At 41.9% G+C, this 20259-nt stretch overlaps 1 protein-coding gene across 6 annotated transcripts in view; it reads left to right on the forward strand.

Moving 5' to 3' along the window:
- Positions 1–20259, forward strand: part of ZDHHC8 (zinc finger DHHC-type palmitoyltransferase 8) — a 108995-nt gene that overhangs the window by 70780 nt on the left and 17956 nt on the right. For 5 of the 6 annotated variants that reach the window (XR_008965535.1, XR_008965536.1, XR_008965538.1 and 2 more), the window contains 3 exons: positions 12581–12702; positions 16123–16280; positions 19409–19581. Coding sequence is in view for 1 of the 6 variants with exons in the window: in XM_057369072.1 (XP_057225055.1) it covers positions 12581–12702; positions 16123–16280; positions 19409–19581 (453 nt within the window). In the remaining 5 variants the exon portion in view is untranslated. The remainder of the gene's footprint in view (positions 1–12580; positions 12703–16122; positions 16281–19408; positions 19582–20259) is intronic. The other variant, XR_008965539.1, reaches the window with a different exon arrangement.

Raw genomic sequence — 20259 nt, forward strand, 5'->3', positions numbered from 1 at the left:
CTGTCACAGGGAGGAAAAAGAGAAAATATGATGCTTTAGAAGGTAAATACAGAGTTAAAGTGCTGTATGGGCAGTGCTCCATTTTGAGGGGAAAGGCAGGATCCAAACAATCTTTTGTTTAATTACAAAAAGTCAAAGCAAAGCACCATGAAAAGCARGCAGATTTGTTAACTTGTCAATGACTTGATGGATGTGGTATTGTAAAAAAAATAAAACCTCTGTTTAATGTTGAACAGCAGATGTTGAATAGCTGATAAAATGAGTGTGTCACTCAYGCCCAAGAACAAACAAAGCAAAAGGCTCTTTTCCTCTCAGTACTGTRTGGAAGCAGGCCTGTAAGCACGGCAGAGAATTAATATTGCAAATGAGAAGCTTTGGGAGGGCTGTTGTGACAGAAGGTGAGGAAGGGGATGGGCCCCACTCCTCATCTGCATCTCCATGCCCAACCTGCAGCACTGTAAATCTCTTGTTTAAGGATTGACCAGTCTAGTGTTGAGAGTCACTAATTTCAGCCATTCTTTCAGTTAACTTGTGTCCCTAGTTGGTGAACTTGAGACAGACTATAAYACTTTCCAGTTAATTTTTATTGACATACCTTTGTATTGTTTTAAATGGAAAACTTCCCAAAATTGCTGAAGTTAATGTTAAAGGTGAGGTGTTYCCAGAGATAAAAATATGCTGAATTGTGGAATATATAAACAAAACTGGTGAAAAAAAATAACCGTCAATCAGGTCACTACCTGACTATGCTTCTACAGGTAAATAAGTAAGAGCCKGGTTTTACTCCAGTGGGTGAGTGACAAAAATATTGTTTGGAGGACTCAAATGTGCAGCCTGGAATTAAAACATAAAAAAAGTCACTCTTCTGGCTCTGAAAAAGAAATTGCTTTTCATATTCACCAAAGGGTACTTCAGGGATTTAACTTCCCAGAACATAGTTCATTTTTACCTTGTTCTTGCCCTGTGGAATCAGGTGCACTGTGCTACAATTTGAGAAATGACAAGTTTTCTTCTAAGTTTTTGTCAGAATGTGAATTGCAGCTCCGTGCTCAGATTTTCTGATTATTCTGATTTATTTCTTTTATTTTCTCKTCCCAGTCAAAGGGGAAATGATGGCAAAGTTTTATCTTTGCAAGGTTTGCTTATGTGGCTGTTCTCCTGCGATGTACAGCTCCACATTTCCCCTATCCATTATGGCAGACTCATTTGCTGTTGAAGAGGAATGTAAAGGGCTGTAAGGTATCCCAGAGTTAAAGAAGTTTTCTMGTATAAGCCAAAACTAGTTTGCTGGTGGTTCATGACTTTCAGGAAATGTTCAAGGAAGAAAGGGCAGGAGGGATAAGRGGTTTGTTCAGAAAAACTGAGCAGTGATTTATTTTTATTATACTGTGACAACTGCTCAGCAAGAAGTAAATGTTCTTTTTTTTTTTTTTTCTGACAATCAGAATGATGGTCCCTACTCTTTAAATTAAATCAAGGGGAAAAAAAGCATGAATCAAGAACTTAACAAAGTTCAGGAGCAGCTGGGTGTTAAAAAAGTACACATATTACTGCTGGCTATTGCCACTGGAAGCAAGGACAGAACTCCACAGACAAAACACCCCACAGTTCAGATCTGTATCCAAACTTCTTGCTTGAAAATTTGGCCTGGAAATTTCTCAACAGTTAAATCATAAGTTGCTTGACGCTCCTCATTCTGGTCCCAGCTGGGAATCTGGAAAGTGTAATGTTTAAGCTGAATATTCACTTTGATTCTTGGAAATGGGAACAATTTCATCAAGAAACTGTTTCTTTTTTTATTTTTCTTTTCTTTTCCTTCCCTGAATTGGTTTGCCTATTGCATATTGTTAGCAGATGGTGACACATATGTCATTTCCATAGTCTTCTATTTTGGTACAGGAGCTGCTAATTGTCCCATTTTGACTTGGGAGTATTAAGCTTTGTTAGTGCATCTCAGGTAATTGTAATTGGCTTATGTTCCTGAATTATGGCCACAGAGTTGGAAGAGTTTTAGTTYATCAGGTCCAGTACATAATTGAACTTTTTCTGATTATTCTGTGATTCTTCAAAAAAAAAAACACACCCCAAAATGACAAAACCCATGGGCTTTTAGTGAGCAGTGAGGTGTTAGCAGGGAAAAARCTAAAACCCCGTGTCCAGTGCAGTGTGTGAGCAAGCTGCTCCTCTGCCTTTAAAGTTCTGGGTTTGGGGGTAGAGTCAATAATACAAAAGTAAAGCAGTGACACTTCCCCCACCTTCATGGCTGCTGTGGGGATCCTCGCCTTGTGCACTTTGGAGTGGAATTGGCAAGAAACAAATCTATATACCAGGCTGAATCCCATTTCCCTGTCTCTGTAATTAAGATRCTATCACCTCACAGGATGTTTTCTAAGAAAGTAATTTTGTTTTCTGTCAACCTGAATTGAATRCCTGTGCACAAGCACAAATATTGGAAGACTCACTTTATATTTTGTCCAAGCTGACAGAAACACTTAGACCTRAGGTGGTGATGCTAGCTTTCATCATTTAAATTAAAAAAGATTACTGTAACTATGACAGTCACTGTGGTCTGTTTTAGGTTTTTATTGCTCCCCAAAAGCATTCTGGTTTTTGATAGGTTCTTTAATAAGATTTTCCCTGCAGGAGAAGCTGCCTCCAGAAGCCTGCCCTAATCCTGTTAGATGGTGAGCAGAGATGTTGGCAGTCATTGATGTGCAGGCAGGGCAGTCTTGGGACAGTCATTTAATACTTTGASAAAGCTGTGACTGTGCTTCTCCTTTGGTGATTCTTCTTGATATCTGTTGAGAAAATGCACGGGAACAGCCACGAGTCCTCTGCATGTGTCTATTTTGCTTTGAGCCTGGGACATCTGTGTGCAGGTCTGCCCATGGTCTTCCAGACCTGTGGAGACACCTGAGAATGCCTTTGAGTGGCCACACACCCAGGTTAGAGCAACTGCCCCGTGTTCCTCTGCTGCAGGAGGATGTGTGTGACTGCTCAGTCATTTGATTTAGAACAGGAYGATGGCAGGGAGGCAAGATGAAACAGCCTGAAAGTCGAGGAGATCCAAGGAAAGGAGAACAGTTCCACAGAGGGAAGGAGAAGGCAGATTTCTAGTAGACATGTTTAGAAAAAAGGCTCTTTTGACTCTGCTGCTGCCTGGGGGTGTCCCTTCCCAAAATTAGAAASGGGAATGAAGATGATGTTGTTACTGGGGAAGGGTGGAGATAATGAGAACAAGCTGAGTTTGAGGTATTTCTTCATTTGATGAATGCAAATGGAGAAATGTGTTTARTTTTGTAACATTTCCACCGAGTTAGGCAGCAGAATTCTGGGTTTGCACCCTYGGTTTTGTTTGAACTGCATGCATCTCTTGCTTGCAATATAATCTTACACATTTGCTTGCGGGCTTGTGTGTCCCACTACCCTCTGCTGGAAGAAACAAGGATTTTTCAGGTCTGTCCTTGAGCCCCAAAACAGTCCAGTCCTCCAGCAGAGATGGGCTGYGTGGTGGTTTGGGAGGACCCCAATTCTGCCCTGCTGTTGCCGGCATCCATCCTGCAGGGAAGAGATGTGGGGTATAACAAAGTGTTGCTGGGTTTCAGAGCAGTGCTTGGCCAGGAGCAGTGGTGCACGTGGTGCCTGTGGTAGCAGGGCCTGAAGGGGATGGTGTGTCCTGCTCTGGTTTGGTACCTTGGGCATAGCTGTTAGCACTGTTCCAGTTTATGATTAAAGGTGTTGCCAAAATAGGCTGAAGCACTGATGATTCTCCTCTGATGTCCTGTTCCAAAAGGTGAGTGCTACCAGCTGGTGGCTTGAGAAGGGGTGAAACATCCCAAAGCAGGTGGCCACAGTGGCGTGTTCTTTCCAAATGCAAAGTTTTATATTGTGAAACGTGAAGCTCTCTTGTATTTTYATTTTTGTAAATCAGCTAAGGTAAATTTGATTTTTTTATTTCTTGCTTAGGGCCCTTTTATACCTGCTATGCAAATGTTCTTTTTCAATGTAGTGAGAATGAGGCATATAAATGCCATGCTCCCAGTTCAGACTTCCATAAAACCCTTTCAGGATGGTATTCCAGAGGGAAATTAAAGATGGGATTCTAAGAGAGGCTTTTGTTTTATTATTATATATTTGCTCCTGTACTTGATATATGAGAATGTTTACACTTTCTGCCCTATCTTCTGTATCTATTTGCAATAGGGATGCCTCTATCTCTTTGTTTTGTTCATCTCTTCTATAAAATATGAAGTCCCTAATCATTTTGTTCACACAGGGGAACCTTGCAATAACTGCAGTAATTTTGCTGCGCCATGTGTCTAGAAATCTTAAGACAAGGGAGTTCAGATAGGAACTGGCTTTTTTTTCCCTGCATAAGCAAGCTATTGCATAGATGAAACACCTTGTGTAGCAGCTGTGAAACRTGTTATTCAGGCCATGGACAGGTAYTGTTTCCAGATTTCAAAGGCAATACAAGATCCAGACAAGTCTGCAAGAACCTCTGCTCTCAATTCCTGAACAGCATTTTCCAGTCGTGGAAGAAACGTCACTGTTATCAGCCACCTCACAGGATTTTCCTGGCCCTCCTTTGTCCAAGATCTGTCAGAGCCAGCTGGGTTTCGGGTATATTGGTCATAGGGCTGAGTTCATCTCCCTGCCAGTCCGTGGAGCCAGTGGCATGTGTGGCAGAGGGACAAGATCCTCCAATATTGGAGATTCTCCCTGGTAGTGTCCACTACTCCAGGCAGCACCTCCAGCTCTGTTCAGTGCAGTGTTTGAACAGCAGCTCGCTCCCTGATTCAGCCCCATGGACCAGGACACCCAGCCTGCCCAGGATCAACCTCAGACACCTGGGCTGTCTCTGMTGGTGTTCCCTGCTTTTCTTCTTTMTCYCTGCATCTTTGAAAGCACATCATGTTACCCTGTTCTCTGCTAATCCACCGAGGACATGATCACAGAGTTCAGAGCTCACGCTGAGCATTTCTTAYGCGTATTGGCTCATTGTTAATTTAAGTGGCACATACTTTAATCTAATAGATGCTGTCTTTTAGTTAGATAATTGCTCCAGTAGCTGTAAAGGGATGGTATCTTGTGAAGTTTAATTTCTTTCTACTGAGCTCATGTGAAAAAGGAATATCTAAAAAATCAAATTAATTTTTCAACAAGGGTAATACAGACTGTCTTTTCATTGATGTCACCACCTCCCTCCTTATATCATAATATTTCTTTACCTGTTTCTTTCTYTCTTTCTCTCATCACCACTTACTTAAAATGAGCTGCCTTGCTGCCACTATACCACTCTCTCATGAATTCAAGCAGATGTTCTGCCAGTATGTGGTTGGGGAATACACTGAGCAAGTGGACAAATCCTTRTGTGCCAGTAGCTGGTATCATCTGAAGTTTGTCCGAATTAGGCTGCTGATAACTTAAACTTGTTTTAAAAAGCAACTCTGTAGGAGCAGCCCACCTCAGCTTTCCACATTGCTGGATTCATCTGTGTATTGACAAGGGTGAAGATGATGGAGAAACAGGAGAACAGCCTAAAGCCAGGGAGGAGCTATCCTGTGCTTTTCTTTCTTTTTTTTTTTTTTTTGCCTTTTGGGATCTGGCAAATGCAGTTCCATCTATCCAACAAAAACTTGTGTTACTGGTTGCTGAGAGGTCTGGAAGGTCACAGGACTCACTAGTGGCAACCAAATAAACTGTGTTCTTTGTCACTCAGGGAAATGGGACTCTGGTGGACTCAGGATGAGGGGCTGTCCCATTTTTAGCTGTAGTACGTGTGGCGTTCGTTTCAGAGTTCTGATGTTTACAGATTAGAAGCAGATAGGGCAGTGCAGCCACATGAACTGAGAACTCTGCTGTGTTGTGAATTAACGGTTCATACAGCATCTTTTGGAGATAATTCTCTGATTTCCCATTTAGCAAGGTTTCTGTGGCTTGATGATTTGCTTATGTGAATTTTGGATTGGGCTGGAAGTCACTCAGCTGTTGCAGTGCAGCAGTGCTGGTGGCCAGCCATATACAAAGAATGTTACKGGGTAGCAATTCCTTCTTTTTCTAACCAAATGGATTTAAAACTTTSAGTGTGACAGGACAACCAGTGTCTCTCCTGCTGTGGTTATTTTGCTGTGACTCTTTACTGCCCTTCTCTTTTGTCATTATCCAAACACCACCTGTACACTCAGCTCTCTTACTGGCTGCTGGAAAAAGCAGGGTTCATTTCCAGCTGCTCAGCATGGTGCTGATRAAAGGTTTGTGCTCGTCTGAGAAGCCCTGGATTACACTTGTCCTTGCCTCTTCCAGCTTGTGKGGCATTTTAGGCTTTGCAAAGTGCAAGGCTGAGAAAGCAAACAGAATGTGTTTGTCTGTGGATCTGTGTGCTCAGCCTGTGTACCTGCACTCAGAATCTGCTCTATCTGCCCAAGCACTGGCAGTTGGCTCCTTTCCTGAAGCACCAGAGCATTCACTGCTGCGTGGAGTGACACTGCTCACAGCCCATTAGACACCTGAAGTGCCATGAARACCTACTGCCTCACTTTGCTGTGAGCATTATCCTTCTCCTCACACAAAAATGTTATTGTGCCCTCTGAAACCCAGCCTTTCTGTACCCCAGATCAGTGTGCAGTAAATGACTTCCATTTGAGGTGCTGCTGCACTATTCCAGCATATTCCTTTACAGGGAATGGGCAGTAGGTCTGGGATGGTTGGACRGCTTCTGAACCTGAGGTGATGGGTGAGTTTAGCCCTGTGATGGGCTCACTCAGACTGGGTTATTGGTATTCTTGTTCCTTCTGTATGTTTCTCCTACAATAGTTCATATGACAATACTTCCTTTTCTCAGAAACTTGGAGACTTTTTAAAAAGGAAGGAAGGGAACATGATCCAGAGCTTTCAGGCAGCTTTCTGAACAGGGTAGGTTATATTTTACTTTGGGGYTGATGTATAGCCCAGATAAGATTTTTCATCCAGGACCATTATATCTCAAGTTGACTTTTTAATTGATTTAGCGCCTCTGATCTCTGCATTGCCAGACATGAACCACTAGCCTTTGGATGGAGTCCAGAGTGTAATGGAAAGTTCACTGAAACCCCATCAGCTCTTGTTAAACCTGAGTGAATTCCAGCCTAGCACATTTCTTATGAATAATTAAACACATTTAAACAGGTGATGGATTTGAACCTGTATCTCTAGTGTTCATCTGTATTTCAATTAAGAAGGGACTCACGAAACTCAAAAGGGTTTTGGTGGTGGGGTTTGGAGTGATTTTTTGCCTCTTCTGATGGATAAGTGCACCTGAAAGCTCAGGGTAAATGCTTTGATAGCTCCTATTTATCACCAGCATGAGCTGTTCTAGGTAGCACTCAGCTCTCATCATTTACAGTGTTTCAGTAATAATTTTTCCAGTATTTACTTGTTCTTTTCYCATTTTTTGGTAACATTTGGATTTGTTATCCTTTACTTTGATATCACTTTCTGTCAGTACAACTGCCATACTCACAGTGAGAGTGGAGTGCTATGGCAACGATGTATTATCTGCAGTCTTGCCAATGAGTAAGATATGGTGCAGAAATTAGTTCACTTATCAAAATCTGATGTGCAGAGCTGAGCAAAGAATCTGGCAGTCCAGAACCTCCTGCTATTTTCACAAGACCTGCTGTTYTGTTTCACATTGGTTATGACACTCACATAAATTCTCTGCTGACTGTTTCCAGTGACACCTTGTTAAACCTACAGATGTCTCAGCACCTTGGAAAATATTTTTAGATGTACAATAATCTTCACGCTGTCTTTGATAGTGACAAAAAGTGGGAAAAAGGCAATTTCTTTTTCTTCTGTTACTATTCCAGAAAGGTACTTTTCTGTAATTTCAGGGTAGGAAAAAGCATATAAATAGAAAAATCTCACCCAGACTGGGAAATGTGAGAAATGTGTTAAATTAACACTGCTAAAGACTAAGAGAGCTCTGCCCTTCTCTGCTCTGTGGTGCAGACTGGGCCATGCACAGCGCTCAGGATACTGTCTTGCACCTTCTCTGTCCCACATGCAAACTGTGGGATGGGCTTTAAGGTACARTGTTTACATCCAATTCCAAATTCCTCTACAACGTGGGTGTTCAGAATCAGCCAGTTGACAGCCCTTTTGTTTATGTTACAGCTGGTGCAATGCTGGTTGAGGTCTTTTACCCCTGTGGACCTGTTCCTCCTCTGGTGTATCCTCTCAGTCATTCTGAATTGTGCCTCACAGGGCAGGGCAGCTTTTGGGCAGCCCAGGATGTTGGGTGCAGCTCCCAGGGTTGGTTTCAGAAATGTTGGGTCATTGGTCAGATGATTGGAAGTTGTTTATATGGATTTTACAGTGCAAACATTTTCTTAACAATCAGGGTTTGGCTAGAAACTCTTGGAGAGGAATCAGGGGTAGCCTTCTACAATCTTTGGACATTGTTTGAAAGTTTCCTGTGAAATTAGTACTTGTGCTTAGTCAAATTATGTTTGCTTGTTGACCCCTCTTATCTAATTAGTCCTTACTTCACTGAGCTGCTTCTACTTGCATGCACTGAATCAGCTATTTCCCATTTCTGTTTCACCACTGTAATGGTGACAGCAGTACATTTGAGCTRAGAGATGCTTTCTTTTCCATGTTATAACCCCATGCCTTGTGATCTGTGGAGAAATAAATTGTTTTGTTGTGCATCAGCCATCTGTTTAAGGCTGAGGGGAAGAATGTGTGGTAATCTCAGATTTAATAGCAGCCARTCAGACAATTCTTGAGGGTCTTCTTATCAGGTGTGGATGAGTGTCCAAAGCTTGGATGCCCATCTGTACTCCTGAGGTTCCCACATCTCTGTGCACTATACAAGCAGCTTCAAGAAAGGGTTCTTGAAATCTCAGGCTCCATTCTCTATGGCCTACTGCATCTCTAAGCATGTTTTAATGAAAAACACCAAATCTTAACTTAGAGCAGGATTCGAGAAAAATGTCCTATTCAATTACTGAAKTATAGGTGAACTGTAATTATAAGACACAATCATGTCTTGGTACAAAGCACCAGTCAAAAACGCAGAAAGGATTATTTGTTGTTTAATTTAGCAAAGGAAGGCAGCTGATCATGCTAAGTCTATCTGACACCTAGCAAGTTGTGTGATCCTATTTGTTAATCTTTTTAACTTTCTGTTTTATTAGGATAGGGTTTCAAGAGCAAATAGGATAAAYGAGATTAAATCTGTCGCCCTGAATTACTCTCCACTGAGTTATGAACAGAATCACTTTATGTCAGAGRAGTATAATCATGAGGGAAATGCTGCCTGTGTAATTGTGTGCTTCGTTCAGAAGAATTTGAGATCCTTAATTATCTCCAGTGTGCCATGGTGGTGTGTCCTGGCTCTGAATCTCTACAGTAAACAAAGCCAARGAAAGTTTCTCTTTGGCTCGATTTTTTGATGTTTTTGATGCATGCAACAATAGCAACATTACCCTTCAGGTCTTCTGGTTCAAGTGAGGGATCCAAATTACATTGGAATAGGACGCACATTGTACAATTACTTTCTCTCAGAAAAAAATCTTGTGGTGCTTTGTTAGGGATTTATACACTGGTCCTGGCTCTACTTGGTTCATATAGCCCTATAAAAGCTGGAGTACCCTTCCTGCTATATAATTCCACTGTGAGATGGGTTGAAGACAAAATAACCGTAGCCTCTTGAAATTTTGGGCTTACCAGCCAAAGAAAGCTTTAAATCCTCTGGGTTGTTTATCTAAGTTTCACAACAAATTCTGTTAGGAAAAAGCAGAGGAAAAGTTCAGCTAGATTTGTCCCAATAATAGCCATAATTGTTGCTGGAAGCAGACTCCTGGACAGAGGATATGCACGAAGTAAAAAGAAAYGTACTACAGGTCCTGCTTCAACATTTCTGCAGCTTCCTTCTTGAGGCAGAGAGGCAGAAGCCAGACTTTGCACRATGGGTTAAAACAACCTGCTAGGTTCAGATTGCCAAAAATTATGTGTGCATTAGTGGAGAGGGGCAGGGAGGCTGCTTCATTTTGGTGAATCCTAYTGGCAATTTTATTTTCTTTTTCAGACCTTTTTACAATTATGAGCCAGGACTTGATCTCCACATCTGTTTTCATTGGCCAGTCTAGTTTACAAATGAGGCCCCTTTTGTCTCATCTAATTTTATGTAATCTGTGATGCTGCATAACAATTCTGGGAAGAAGAAATGAAAGGATTGTGAACTGACCTTGTGGCTAGTATGTACAATGACTCACTCTATCCTTTATTTCAACTTCCGTGAAGTCTTTTCAGATACACTGTTTACCCAGTAAATGAGCTGTGCAGTTTATCTTATGGCTAAAATTCTTCCTAATATTTTGATATATTTGTTGGGAACATGACAAATTAAATCACAAATGAGAATGTTAAAGAATGCTTACATTAATCATCTGAGACAGTCTCTCTCATTATAATCTTGTTCAGAGTAACTAGTTATCTGTAAGAAAGGGTTTCCTGTGCCTTGATTTGCCAACCTACGTGACTTTAYTGCCAAGGACATCTCTCCTCCATGCTTGACAAGCAATGGGTAACTTCATAATCTTTCTCTGTGTAGGCAGTTTCTTCACGGGAAGAAATTAAGTCAGTCATGCCCATTACTGGATCTAATTTTACTATAATTTAGAGGGAAGAACTCTTCCCYGAGCAAAATTGATTTTATAACTGCTTACTTCAGGATTTATTTTGCTTTCCTCCAAAGGATGTGGCAGAAACTGTTGTTAGTGACAGGTCTGCAACCTGCTTGGCAAGGTCACTGCAGCACCTTTCCTGGCAAGTGAGAAACTTGAGCCTTGCTTTGGTTTTCAGTCAGCAGCAGCTGCTCTSAGGCAAACCGAGCAAGGCACTGTGACCTTGCTACTTGTTGARATTCCACCTTTTGGGAAACATAAGGTTCTTAGGGTACCCCATGGAGTCAAGCTGGTTTTGGCTGATTCTTTTTTTCCCATTCTCCCTTAGTCAGCCTGGAGGTTTGGCCCAGGCCGCAGACGTGTCTTGCTCATGGTTTTACAAGTCATTCAGCCTGGATAGGACTTCTCTATCTTTTCCTCACTCCAGGCCAGGCTGAGTGATGCACATGCAAGGAAAGGTCCTTTTAAAAGCAGTTTCCAGCAGTGCAGTATTAAAAGYCCAGCTGTGAAGAGGTGGAGGAGTGCAAAACAATCTCTTTCTGCCTGCCCTCAAAGAAATGGGAGAGGAGAATGTGGTGCCCTTCTAACAGTGGCCACAAGAGCACGTTTGACAGTGTCCCTTCAAGGTCAATAACACCATTCTCAGCTGTTCAAAACAGCCTCTTGGTAGCAAACCCAGAGCAAATAATGGAAGAAGGCTGCTTGCTTGCTGTTGTTTTCTCCTTCTTTGCACTGGCTTCAGCCTGGCAGACAATCAGATTCAACTGTAGATGTAATGCAGGCAAAATATCGGAATACATGGGCCAGTGTATGATTTATGCTAATGGCAGCAGGCACGCTGAATGCCTGCCTGCTTGGCAGCCTTGGAAGAGTCCTTGGCTGTCAAGACACATGGAAATCTAAAGAGCAACTCAATGAGGGGTCCTTTCTTTAATTACATGCTTTGTCCCACATTCTTCCTGGTTTATATTTGCAAGTATCATGATCAGAATTTTCTCCTTGGTGTCCCTGTAGCAGCAAACCTCCTCCTGCAGACAGGAGAAACACACTTGCTGTGGTGTTCACAGGTTGTGAATGGCTGAGTGAATGCACACTGTGTTTTATTTGGGGAAGCTGCCTGTAAAGCAGGCTCTTTGCTGCCTCATCATGCCCTTCTCTGCTGGTGGGAAGTGTTCTTTGCAGTTTGAACAATTTTCCTCTAATTAGCAGGCATTTCCCCATCCTCTTTCCAAAATCTCCTACTTGCTCTCCTTTACCCTTTATCTTCAGTTCCTCTCAGTTACACTCACTGGGTGAGCACCAAATCTTTCTGGTGCTTCTGAAAACTATTCCCATAGCATATGCCATCCACTTTCTTTTTGATATTGCATTTTCATATTCTGCTGACCATGCAAAGCCCATGCTTGGTCTCATAAAACTTTCCCCCCAGGAGAGGTTTTGTGGTGTTGTTTCTGCGTGTTGAAAACCATGGAAGCTTAGTGAGAAGCGAGTGTTGATTCTCTTTGCCCCTGCTTTGGGGATCAATGGTTTGAATCYTATTCTGCTTTACACCAGTGAAAATTGAAAATAATCCCGGCTGCAGTAAGGCTGTAGAGAAGGTAACAGAAATGCAACAATGGGATGAAGCTTTTACACAGAGTAGTAAAACGCCAAGTTGCAATTAAGGCAATAGGGTGGCAAAGCCCTGTGAGCCCTGTGAACAATCGGTGCTTTCTGTGCTCTGGAACAAAGCAGCTTTACAGAGGGTGTTGCAGTGAGCGCTGAAACTGGAAATTTCTGTTACGTTGCAAATTCAGCCTTGYTGCATGGCTGGGGTGGGGGCAGAGTATTTCTCTTAAGTGATGAGTGGGAAGAGACTCCGTGTTACAGCTGAAAGAGCCCTTACCCATAATTTTTGTTCTCCACAGGTGCCCCTGGTTGACAAAAGCCATCTCCCCAGCTGTCCCAGTGTACAATGGACTCGTTTTCTTGTTTGTGCTGGCAAACTTCAGCATGGCAACTTTCATGGACCCTGGAGTTTTCCCACGAGGTAACAAAAATGGGACTGTTGCAGGGGTTGGGGGACATTGAAAATCCAGGCCAAAGGAAGTGCCAGGTATCCAAAMACACAAGCTGCTGAGTAATCTTGTAGACTTTATTTATTTATTTGTGCACTCGACTGTCAGCAGAGGTGGGATGGCAGTGAAATGCTGGGTGCCCTCCAGCTCCCTTCTGAGCTCCTGGGTGTCAGTTGTCCTTGCACTTGCTCAGATTGGCAGTCGAGGTCACAGGGTTGTGTAGAATGTTCTCCTTGAATAGCTCTCCTGAGTGATGTGATTTTGATTGCTATCCCCTGTGTCATGCTGGCACATTGGATTTAAGTCACTGTCTTCTCCATAGGTAGCAGAGCATGGCAGAGGGGAGAGGCTAAACTTTGTGAAACAGTTTCATCAGAGCACTCCTTCCAGAATACCTTAAAAGAARTGCAGAAGCACTGAACGCTAGAACAGATAATGATTAAGGCTTGCCTTAGAGTGTCTAAAAATGTATACATTTAGAAAGATATTCCTGCTTAAATTAGTTCTGATTCACAGCTGATTAAATAGGATAGAGATCACTCAGCTTTTGTAATGGGAACCACAGTGCAGCTATCTCTTTTAACACATCCTAATGAGAGAATTATCACCTCATTTTATCTGTCTTCCAATAATTATTCACATGCAGTTTGCAGCAGAGACTGCTCTAGGCAGTCTGTCTAAACCAATGGATCTGTGTTGTCTGCAAGCTGTGCTTCTTCACCTCTATTCACCAAATTCAGGATCTATTTTGAATTGCTACCTGACAAGAACAAAGKACCAGTCCTGCTGGCTCTCCTGAATAGCAAGGCCAGGTTTCTCCAGGTAGCAGGGTCTAATAATGAGCATCTCTCAGCTGARGCTTCTGAACCCCTGATTAAGTGTTGCAGCATGCCAGTTAAGGAAATAATTGTGTGGAAAGGCAAACTAAGGCAAAGGCAAAATTCTGTGACTTGTGTAAGATCAACTGCTACAGTGTATGAGTGCTTAAAGCTRCAAATGCTAATGACTTTCAGAAGAATTTATGCAGGTGGAGTTTTAAGGAGTTAATTTGTTAGTTGTTATTTATCTCTTCAGAGATGGCAGTGGTTAATTGAACATTCTTGGCGTGTGGGGTTGTTGAAAGCATCAGTGTTCTCTTCCTTCAGTAGGAGCAAAGCAGGAATAAAGTTGTTCTGTTATGAAAATCTCAGTCTGAGAATCCAGTGTGTTTGTGCAGGGCGGTTCCCTTAGAGCAGAGCTGGACATCACCAGGCCTGAGGAGCAATCAGTGCTGAGTGTGTTGTCAATTTTTACCTTCCTTTGGGCTCCTCTAACTTCCTTTTGCAAGCAAGTTCTTCATTTTGGACTTTGCATTTAAGGAAGAAACACACAGGGAGATAGATAGAAGATTTCTCATCACCTTCCCTCCCATCCCATCTCCCTTTACATGCAGGAGTCAAGAACAAAGCTCCTGCAGCTCACCCCTCTTCTGTCTCTCACTTCATTTGTGGCCTTGGCTCCACATCTCTGTGCTGTGCCTGTGCTTTGTCAGGAAGGTGCTGGGAGCAATGGGAGCAGGGAAAGGATGAGAAAAGGCACAGAATTCATCCTGGGAGAAAGTAATGGAGTCAGAGTTTAGATGTGYGAAGGAAGCAAACTGATAAGGGAAAAGATGGAAAAGGCTATAAATACCAGTGCTGGGAGGAAAGAGGAGCAGATTTTATTTCAGATCACAAGTGTGCATGTGAAAAAAAGCTTATCACCACCCCACGCCGCCCGCAGAGCTGCCAGCGCAAGGAGTTCAGGAATTGTAGGAGTCATTTAAAATGAATACACAATCAATCTGTTTKCTTTCTGCCACTGAAATTAGGTTTAGTCTTCTTGGTTTTCAAGCTTCTTAGCACATTTCTGATAGTTAGGAATTTACTTAAAAACCAAAACAACAAATAAGCAATGCAAAAGCTGTGACTAATGAAATCACACAAATCCTTTAGGGAAGCCACCAAAAAATTGTTACAAAAACACAAGACTAGGCTGCTCTGTGTCAGTGGATCAGAGTATGAGAATCTGTATTGTAAGACACATTCCTTTGTCACTGTGTTCTTCTGCTCAGGTCACTGGAAACTGGAAATGAGCACATTTCTGGCTATATCATATGAGCTTACAGGTGCTCTGGCAGACAGAACTTGGGCTATGGGGGGAAATGATAGAATTTAGGCTGCAGAAACCCAGCTTGTTGAAGAGGAGCTTAATCAAACTCCYAGATCTGTTACTCATTTTTAAATTTTTTTTTTTTTAAATCTGTTGGCTCTCTGAATGTTTCTGGTATGAATCAGGATTGGCTCTGTGTGAGTGAATTTCTGGTAATACAACAGAATGAATGAGTAGGAAAGGAAGTATTAAGTAACTGAAATTGGGGCTACCCTGAAAAATCTGATTTACAGTCTAGGCTGAGACTGGCAGTGTTTTTTTCCTGGCTAATTATACCAACTACAGACTGGCTTTCAGTATTTTTGATGTGATTCTGTCTTATACAAACTCTGTGTATGAATTCTGCAAAAGCAGTGTGTTTCAACGCATGTAGGTATATATAATTTACAAATTTTTGTCTGCATAGTCAGGTTTTTTACAAGCGCTTAAATGGTTTGACTGTTCGGGTGTCTTGTTTTCATCTGCCCACATGTATTACACAGCATGGKCAGGTTTATAATGGTATTGGAGAGCCTACAGACTGTATTTATAGAAGTGCCTAGGGGATTTAAAGTCTGGCTCTCTCCAAGAGTCCCACTGACTAGTTATGAAGGAAAATTATAGGGAATGGTGCCAGTACAGCACTCTGCTTCCATGCACCAACATTAATCCAGAGAATACTCCTGCAAGATAAATGCTGTAGCTGAGCCAGATCCCAAGCTCATCTAAGTGAAGGGAGAAATTCCCTCTGAAGTCAATGGAAATTGGATCATGATAACACATCTAGAGAAGATTTAATATAGAACTGAATGACAGTAATTGATGCTCCACTGGGACACCATTATCAAATTCCACCTAATTTGGAGCCAGTCAGCCAATGCCAGCTGCACTATAATGTTTAACCAGGTGTTAAATAGATGTGAACTTCTTAGATTTTCTGTCAGGAGGAAACAAATAAAGATCACAGGAATCTAGAATAATATGTTTTCTTCCCAATATATATTTGTCCATTATAGACTGGYTTTTATTCTGTGCTTTTATTTTTAAATGGACTCTTTTCCTAAACAGGGCRGTGTTTAGGTGAGATGATAAAGCATGTGTCCTCTGTGTTGTCCCCAGTAAGGGGACTCTGCAGGGCCCCTGTGTCCCAGGTACTGACAGGATTAACTCTTCTCTCTTYGTCCTCTGCTACCTCCACTAACTTTCAGTTTTGCATTGAGCAGCAGACGAAGATGAAGACAAAGACGACGACTTCCGAGCGCCGCTGTACAAGAACGTGGAGATCAAAGGAATCCAAGTACGGATGAAGTGGTGCGCCACCTGCCACTTCTACCGCCCRCCCCGCTGCTCCCACTGCAGCGTCTGTGACAACTGTGTGGAGGTAACAGTGCTGGATTAGGGCACCTCTGCCTCTGCCTGGGGGCTGGCACTGCCCCTGCTCTCAAAAACAGGCCCCACTGTTCCAGTTCTTGGAGCCTTGTTGGACTCTTGCTGAGCGGTACCATTTGAAGCACAGCCCCCAGTTCGGTGTGTTACAAAGGCGATAATTCTCCATGTCAATCTTGCTGCCAGTGATAATTAGAAAAAAAAAGTTTGAAAAAGAGTAATGCTGCCTGTGTGTTCCTTGAAATAGCTAAGGGATTGTGAATGTGAAAAATGGGTGAATGGGAGAGTTGATGCAGAGTTTAGGAGAGCAAGAAATTCGGGGTGAACCATTTTAACTTGTGATGTGGGAGCTTAAGGCTCAYCATTTAATTGGAGCAAATTGGTGCCTGCATTAGTGGACAAGCAGAGAAGCCAGAATGGTGTGTGAGTTCAGGAAAACCAAAGTCAGAATTCAGCCAGTCCATTTCCAGTCAATGGAAGGAGCACATGTTTGTTTCAACACCCCAGCTCAGAGCATGAACTCATTCATGTTTTGAATGTTGATTGCTCTGAATTAGGGGACTTTGATAATTCTTGRTACCCTTAGGGTCTTGTTGAATCATACAGGATTTTTCAAAAATAACCCCTAAACAGTAAGATGTGCTTTTGGGCTGTAAACTTCTCCCAAACATGTAGGTACAGAGCACTGAATTCACAGCAGTGTATTGCCAGGGGACACTTTTTATTGCTGAGCTAAAAATTCCACTTCTAAAGKATCATTTCTGCTGCAAGGTCTATTTTTTTTTCAATAGAAAGATGAAATCTTTAATATGTTCAAAATATATTCARCTGTGCCATTAAAATGAAAGGAATTACTAATCAGAAGGGGAAAAAAAATACCAGAGTCAGCTGGAATGCTGTATACACTACCTTTGTCCTAATCCTCTTTGCCATAAGCAAGGGAATAGTCCCAAAGAAAGCAGCACAGTTACAAGTGAGAGAAAGGCTGCCTGGATTTATCTTGTGTCAGTCTTTTTCTCCTTCAGGGCAGTATRTGTCTAAGTTATAATTATCTGGAAGCAGTGCTGTGCCTAGTAACCATCGATAAATAGGACAAGGCTGATCTGTTTTGGAAGGCTTTAGAAGGATGTGGGATTTCAGAAGCCTGAGAGTGTGGAGCTGCCAAGGTCCCTGGGTAGAGGGGAAATAGCCACAGCTATTTGTAAGTTGTGACACACAATTTGTTTAGACTGCTGTGAATTGTTGGATAGATCTGGATTTTTTTGTAGGAAACCTGAATCATAAATTTCTAGTTTGAAAACATAAATGTTTTCACTAATTCCACATCCTGAGGATTGTTTASATGATGGTAAATTCACAGTTATCCCATGGAGTTTCTTTCTTCCACCTTCCCCAGCAGCTCAGTATAAAAATTCATTTTCAACAAATGAAGTTTTGTCAGAAAAAGATTGCTCAAAACTCAGTGGTATAAACACTTGAAGTTTCATGCTGATGTAAGGCCTCCATGGGAGTCAGTTGTGCAGCAGAAATGAAAATGGGAGAAAATCTAAAAGGAACCTGCAGAAAATAGCAGAAGGCAAGGTGACTCTGGCTAGCTCTCCAGAACTTTTATTGATAGTTGGGTCAGTTGAATGTTCCCTACTATTCTGGGGCACAAGTCAGGAGCTCTGCTTGTAACTAAATTATTACTGCTGTGGAGGAATGTCGGCAAAAAGCATTAATGACTTCTGAATCAATAAATCATGGCCTAAAACATGTTTTATTGATTCTTGTGATGCTTATTTCCCACTCACCTGTCTATCCTAGAAGAGCTTTGAGACAGTAATAGGAGTGACTCTGCTGGCTTTTCRTGTAGGACCCACTCAGAGTTGTAGTTCACATTTTCACTTTCAGTCTAGAATGTACAATCAAAGTTATTTTCCTAAATATAAAACTTTTGAAATAATTTGATAAAAATGAATAAACAGCAAGAGCAGACAACACTTGCAGAAATKAAACCAATTAAAACCTAAAGCATGCTGTTCCCAGGGGATTCAAAAATGAATCTGTGACAGAAGTAGTCAGATTCTTGTTTTCTTTATTGAAATGTTTGCAATGACTACTTACATAGTTTCATAATCCATAGGTATTTTTGGCTGCATACAGMCAAATTTCCATAACAGACAGATCAACATTTCAGATATAGACTAAAATTATCTCAATATTAAGTTGCCCCTGTCATTTTCTCAAGTGCTTTGAAAAAGCTCTAATCCATTTTTTGTATTTCGTAAATTTTTGGTAAATGCATGGTGCAAAACTTAGAAATAAAAATGCTTCTGTGTCATCATTGAGCAGTACTTAAAGATAGCATTGYCACAAAGCAAAGAATAAACAGTTCATTTATTGATACAATGAATGTGTAATATCTGTTCTGAAGAACACAGAGGTAAGAAGGGTTTATTTCTTGCACCTGATCTTGTCTTCACATCAAGAATAATCCCACTGGAGACAGTGGATTTATGTGCTTACAAAACTGTGTAAAGGCACTTGGAGGGTGTCTATGGCTTGCCCTCGTTATTAAATCTCCTGTTAAAAGGGATCTGACTTTGTGAGGGCCTTTGGACTTCTGACTGACACAAATAGTTAGGTTTGTTTTCATAGCTATTCATGAATCTGTGCAGAACTTTGCCTGTGTCTGATCCAGCTGTTGCTTTTCTTTGTGGTCCTCCTTGGTTAAAAGGTACCTTTGTGATGTCCATGGTTCAAAGTGGATTCGGTATAAATACCAAAATGTGGGACAGGGAACTCTGCAGCAGATTCTAGGTTATAGTMATTTCATTGTAATTGACTCATGCTAAGGATGATAAAAAATTAGGGCTTCTGCTGCTAGCAGATAAATAGCCTGTCTTTATTTTTAATATATCCTCCCTCCAAACCCTATAAACACTCAAGTACCTCTCCATCCATGGTTAGAGAAACAACTTGGTCCTAAAAAGAGTCTTACAAAAACAGTCAAGCATTTTGTAAAGCTGCAGAAATAGTCTGATGTAATTTTACATGACAGAGGTTTGCATTCATCTCTAAAGCAATATATTTTCTTTCACTGTTTGGATATTTTTCCCTATCTCTCCTTTTCTTTACAAGGATTTTGACCATCACTGCCCATGGGTCAACAATTGCATAGGACGGAGGAACTACCGCTATTTTTTTCTCTTCTTGCTGTCCTTAAGTACGCACATGATTGGAGTGTTCGCCTTTGGGCTCATCTTCGTACTAAACCATATGGAAAGGCTGGGAGCAGCTCACACTACCATTACGTATCCTTCCTTTTGGTCTCTCAASACTCAAGGTGACTGAGGAAAATGTGAAAGAATTAATCTGAGTATTTGTCCTCCTGGAGCTGGTGGAGCCTCTCCCCATCCCCCTTTGCTCTCCTGTAAATGCTCAGTKCAGGGTTTCCTCTGTTCCCACCGTACCTGTGTGAACATGGACAGCTCCAGAGATTGTAGCTGACCCTTTACCTTGTTCAATCTTTGTTGTGACAGCCCAGCAGAAGGGTGAGCTGCCTCCCTGAATTTTATCTACAACCAGGTGTAACTCTAAGATTCTGTTTGCTGTGTTTAAAACCCTGTTGCTGTATTTTGGAGCAGAGWTTGCAGCCTCCTGCTTGCTGGTGTAACACACGAACCACAGCTCTCAGGGGTGTTACTGCTCTTGATAGATTAGTACAGAACATTCTTTACAAGRTGGTTAGAGTCACTGAGTTCACATTACTTTTTAACTGTCTCTGGTGGGCACCCAGATTAGGAGCAGATGGACTTAACTTTGAGGTGAAATTTAGTTAGACCTTTAATTAGTAGCTACAGATGAGGGACACTACTCTGCACCCATGAGACCCCACCTGGAGTGCTGCACCAGCATCAGARGGACATGGAGCTGCTGGAGCAAGTCCAGAGGGAGCCACAGAGATGCTCAAAGAGCTGAGGCCCTCTGCT

This window comes from Malurus melanocephalus, unplaced genomic scaffold (assembly GCF_030028575.1).
Source record: "Malurus melanocephalus ecotype Western Australia unplaced genomic scaffold, MMel_1.1 scaffold_102, whole genome shotgun sequence".
In the NCBI taxonomy this organism is placed as follows: domain Eukaryota; kingdom Metazoa; phylum Chordata; class Aves; order Passeriformes; family Maluridae; genus Malurus; species Malurus melanocephalus.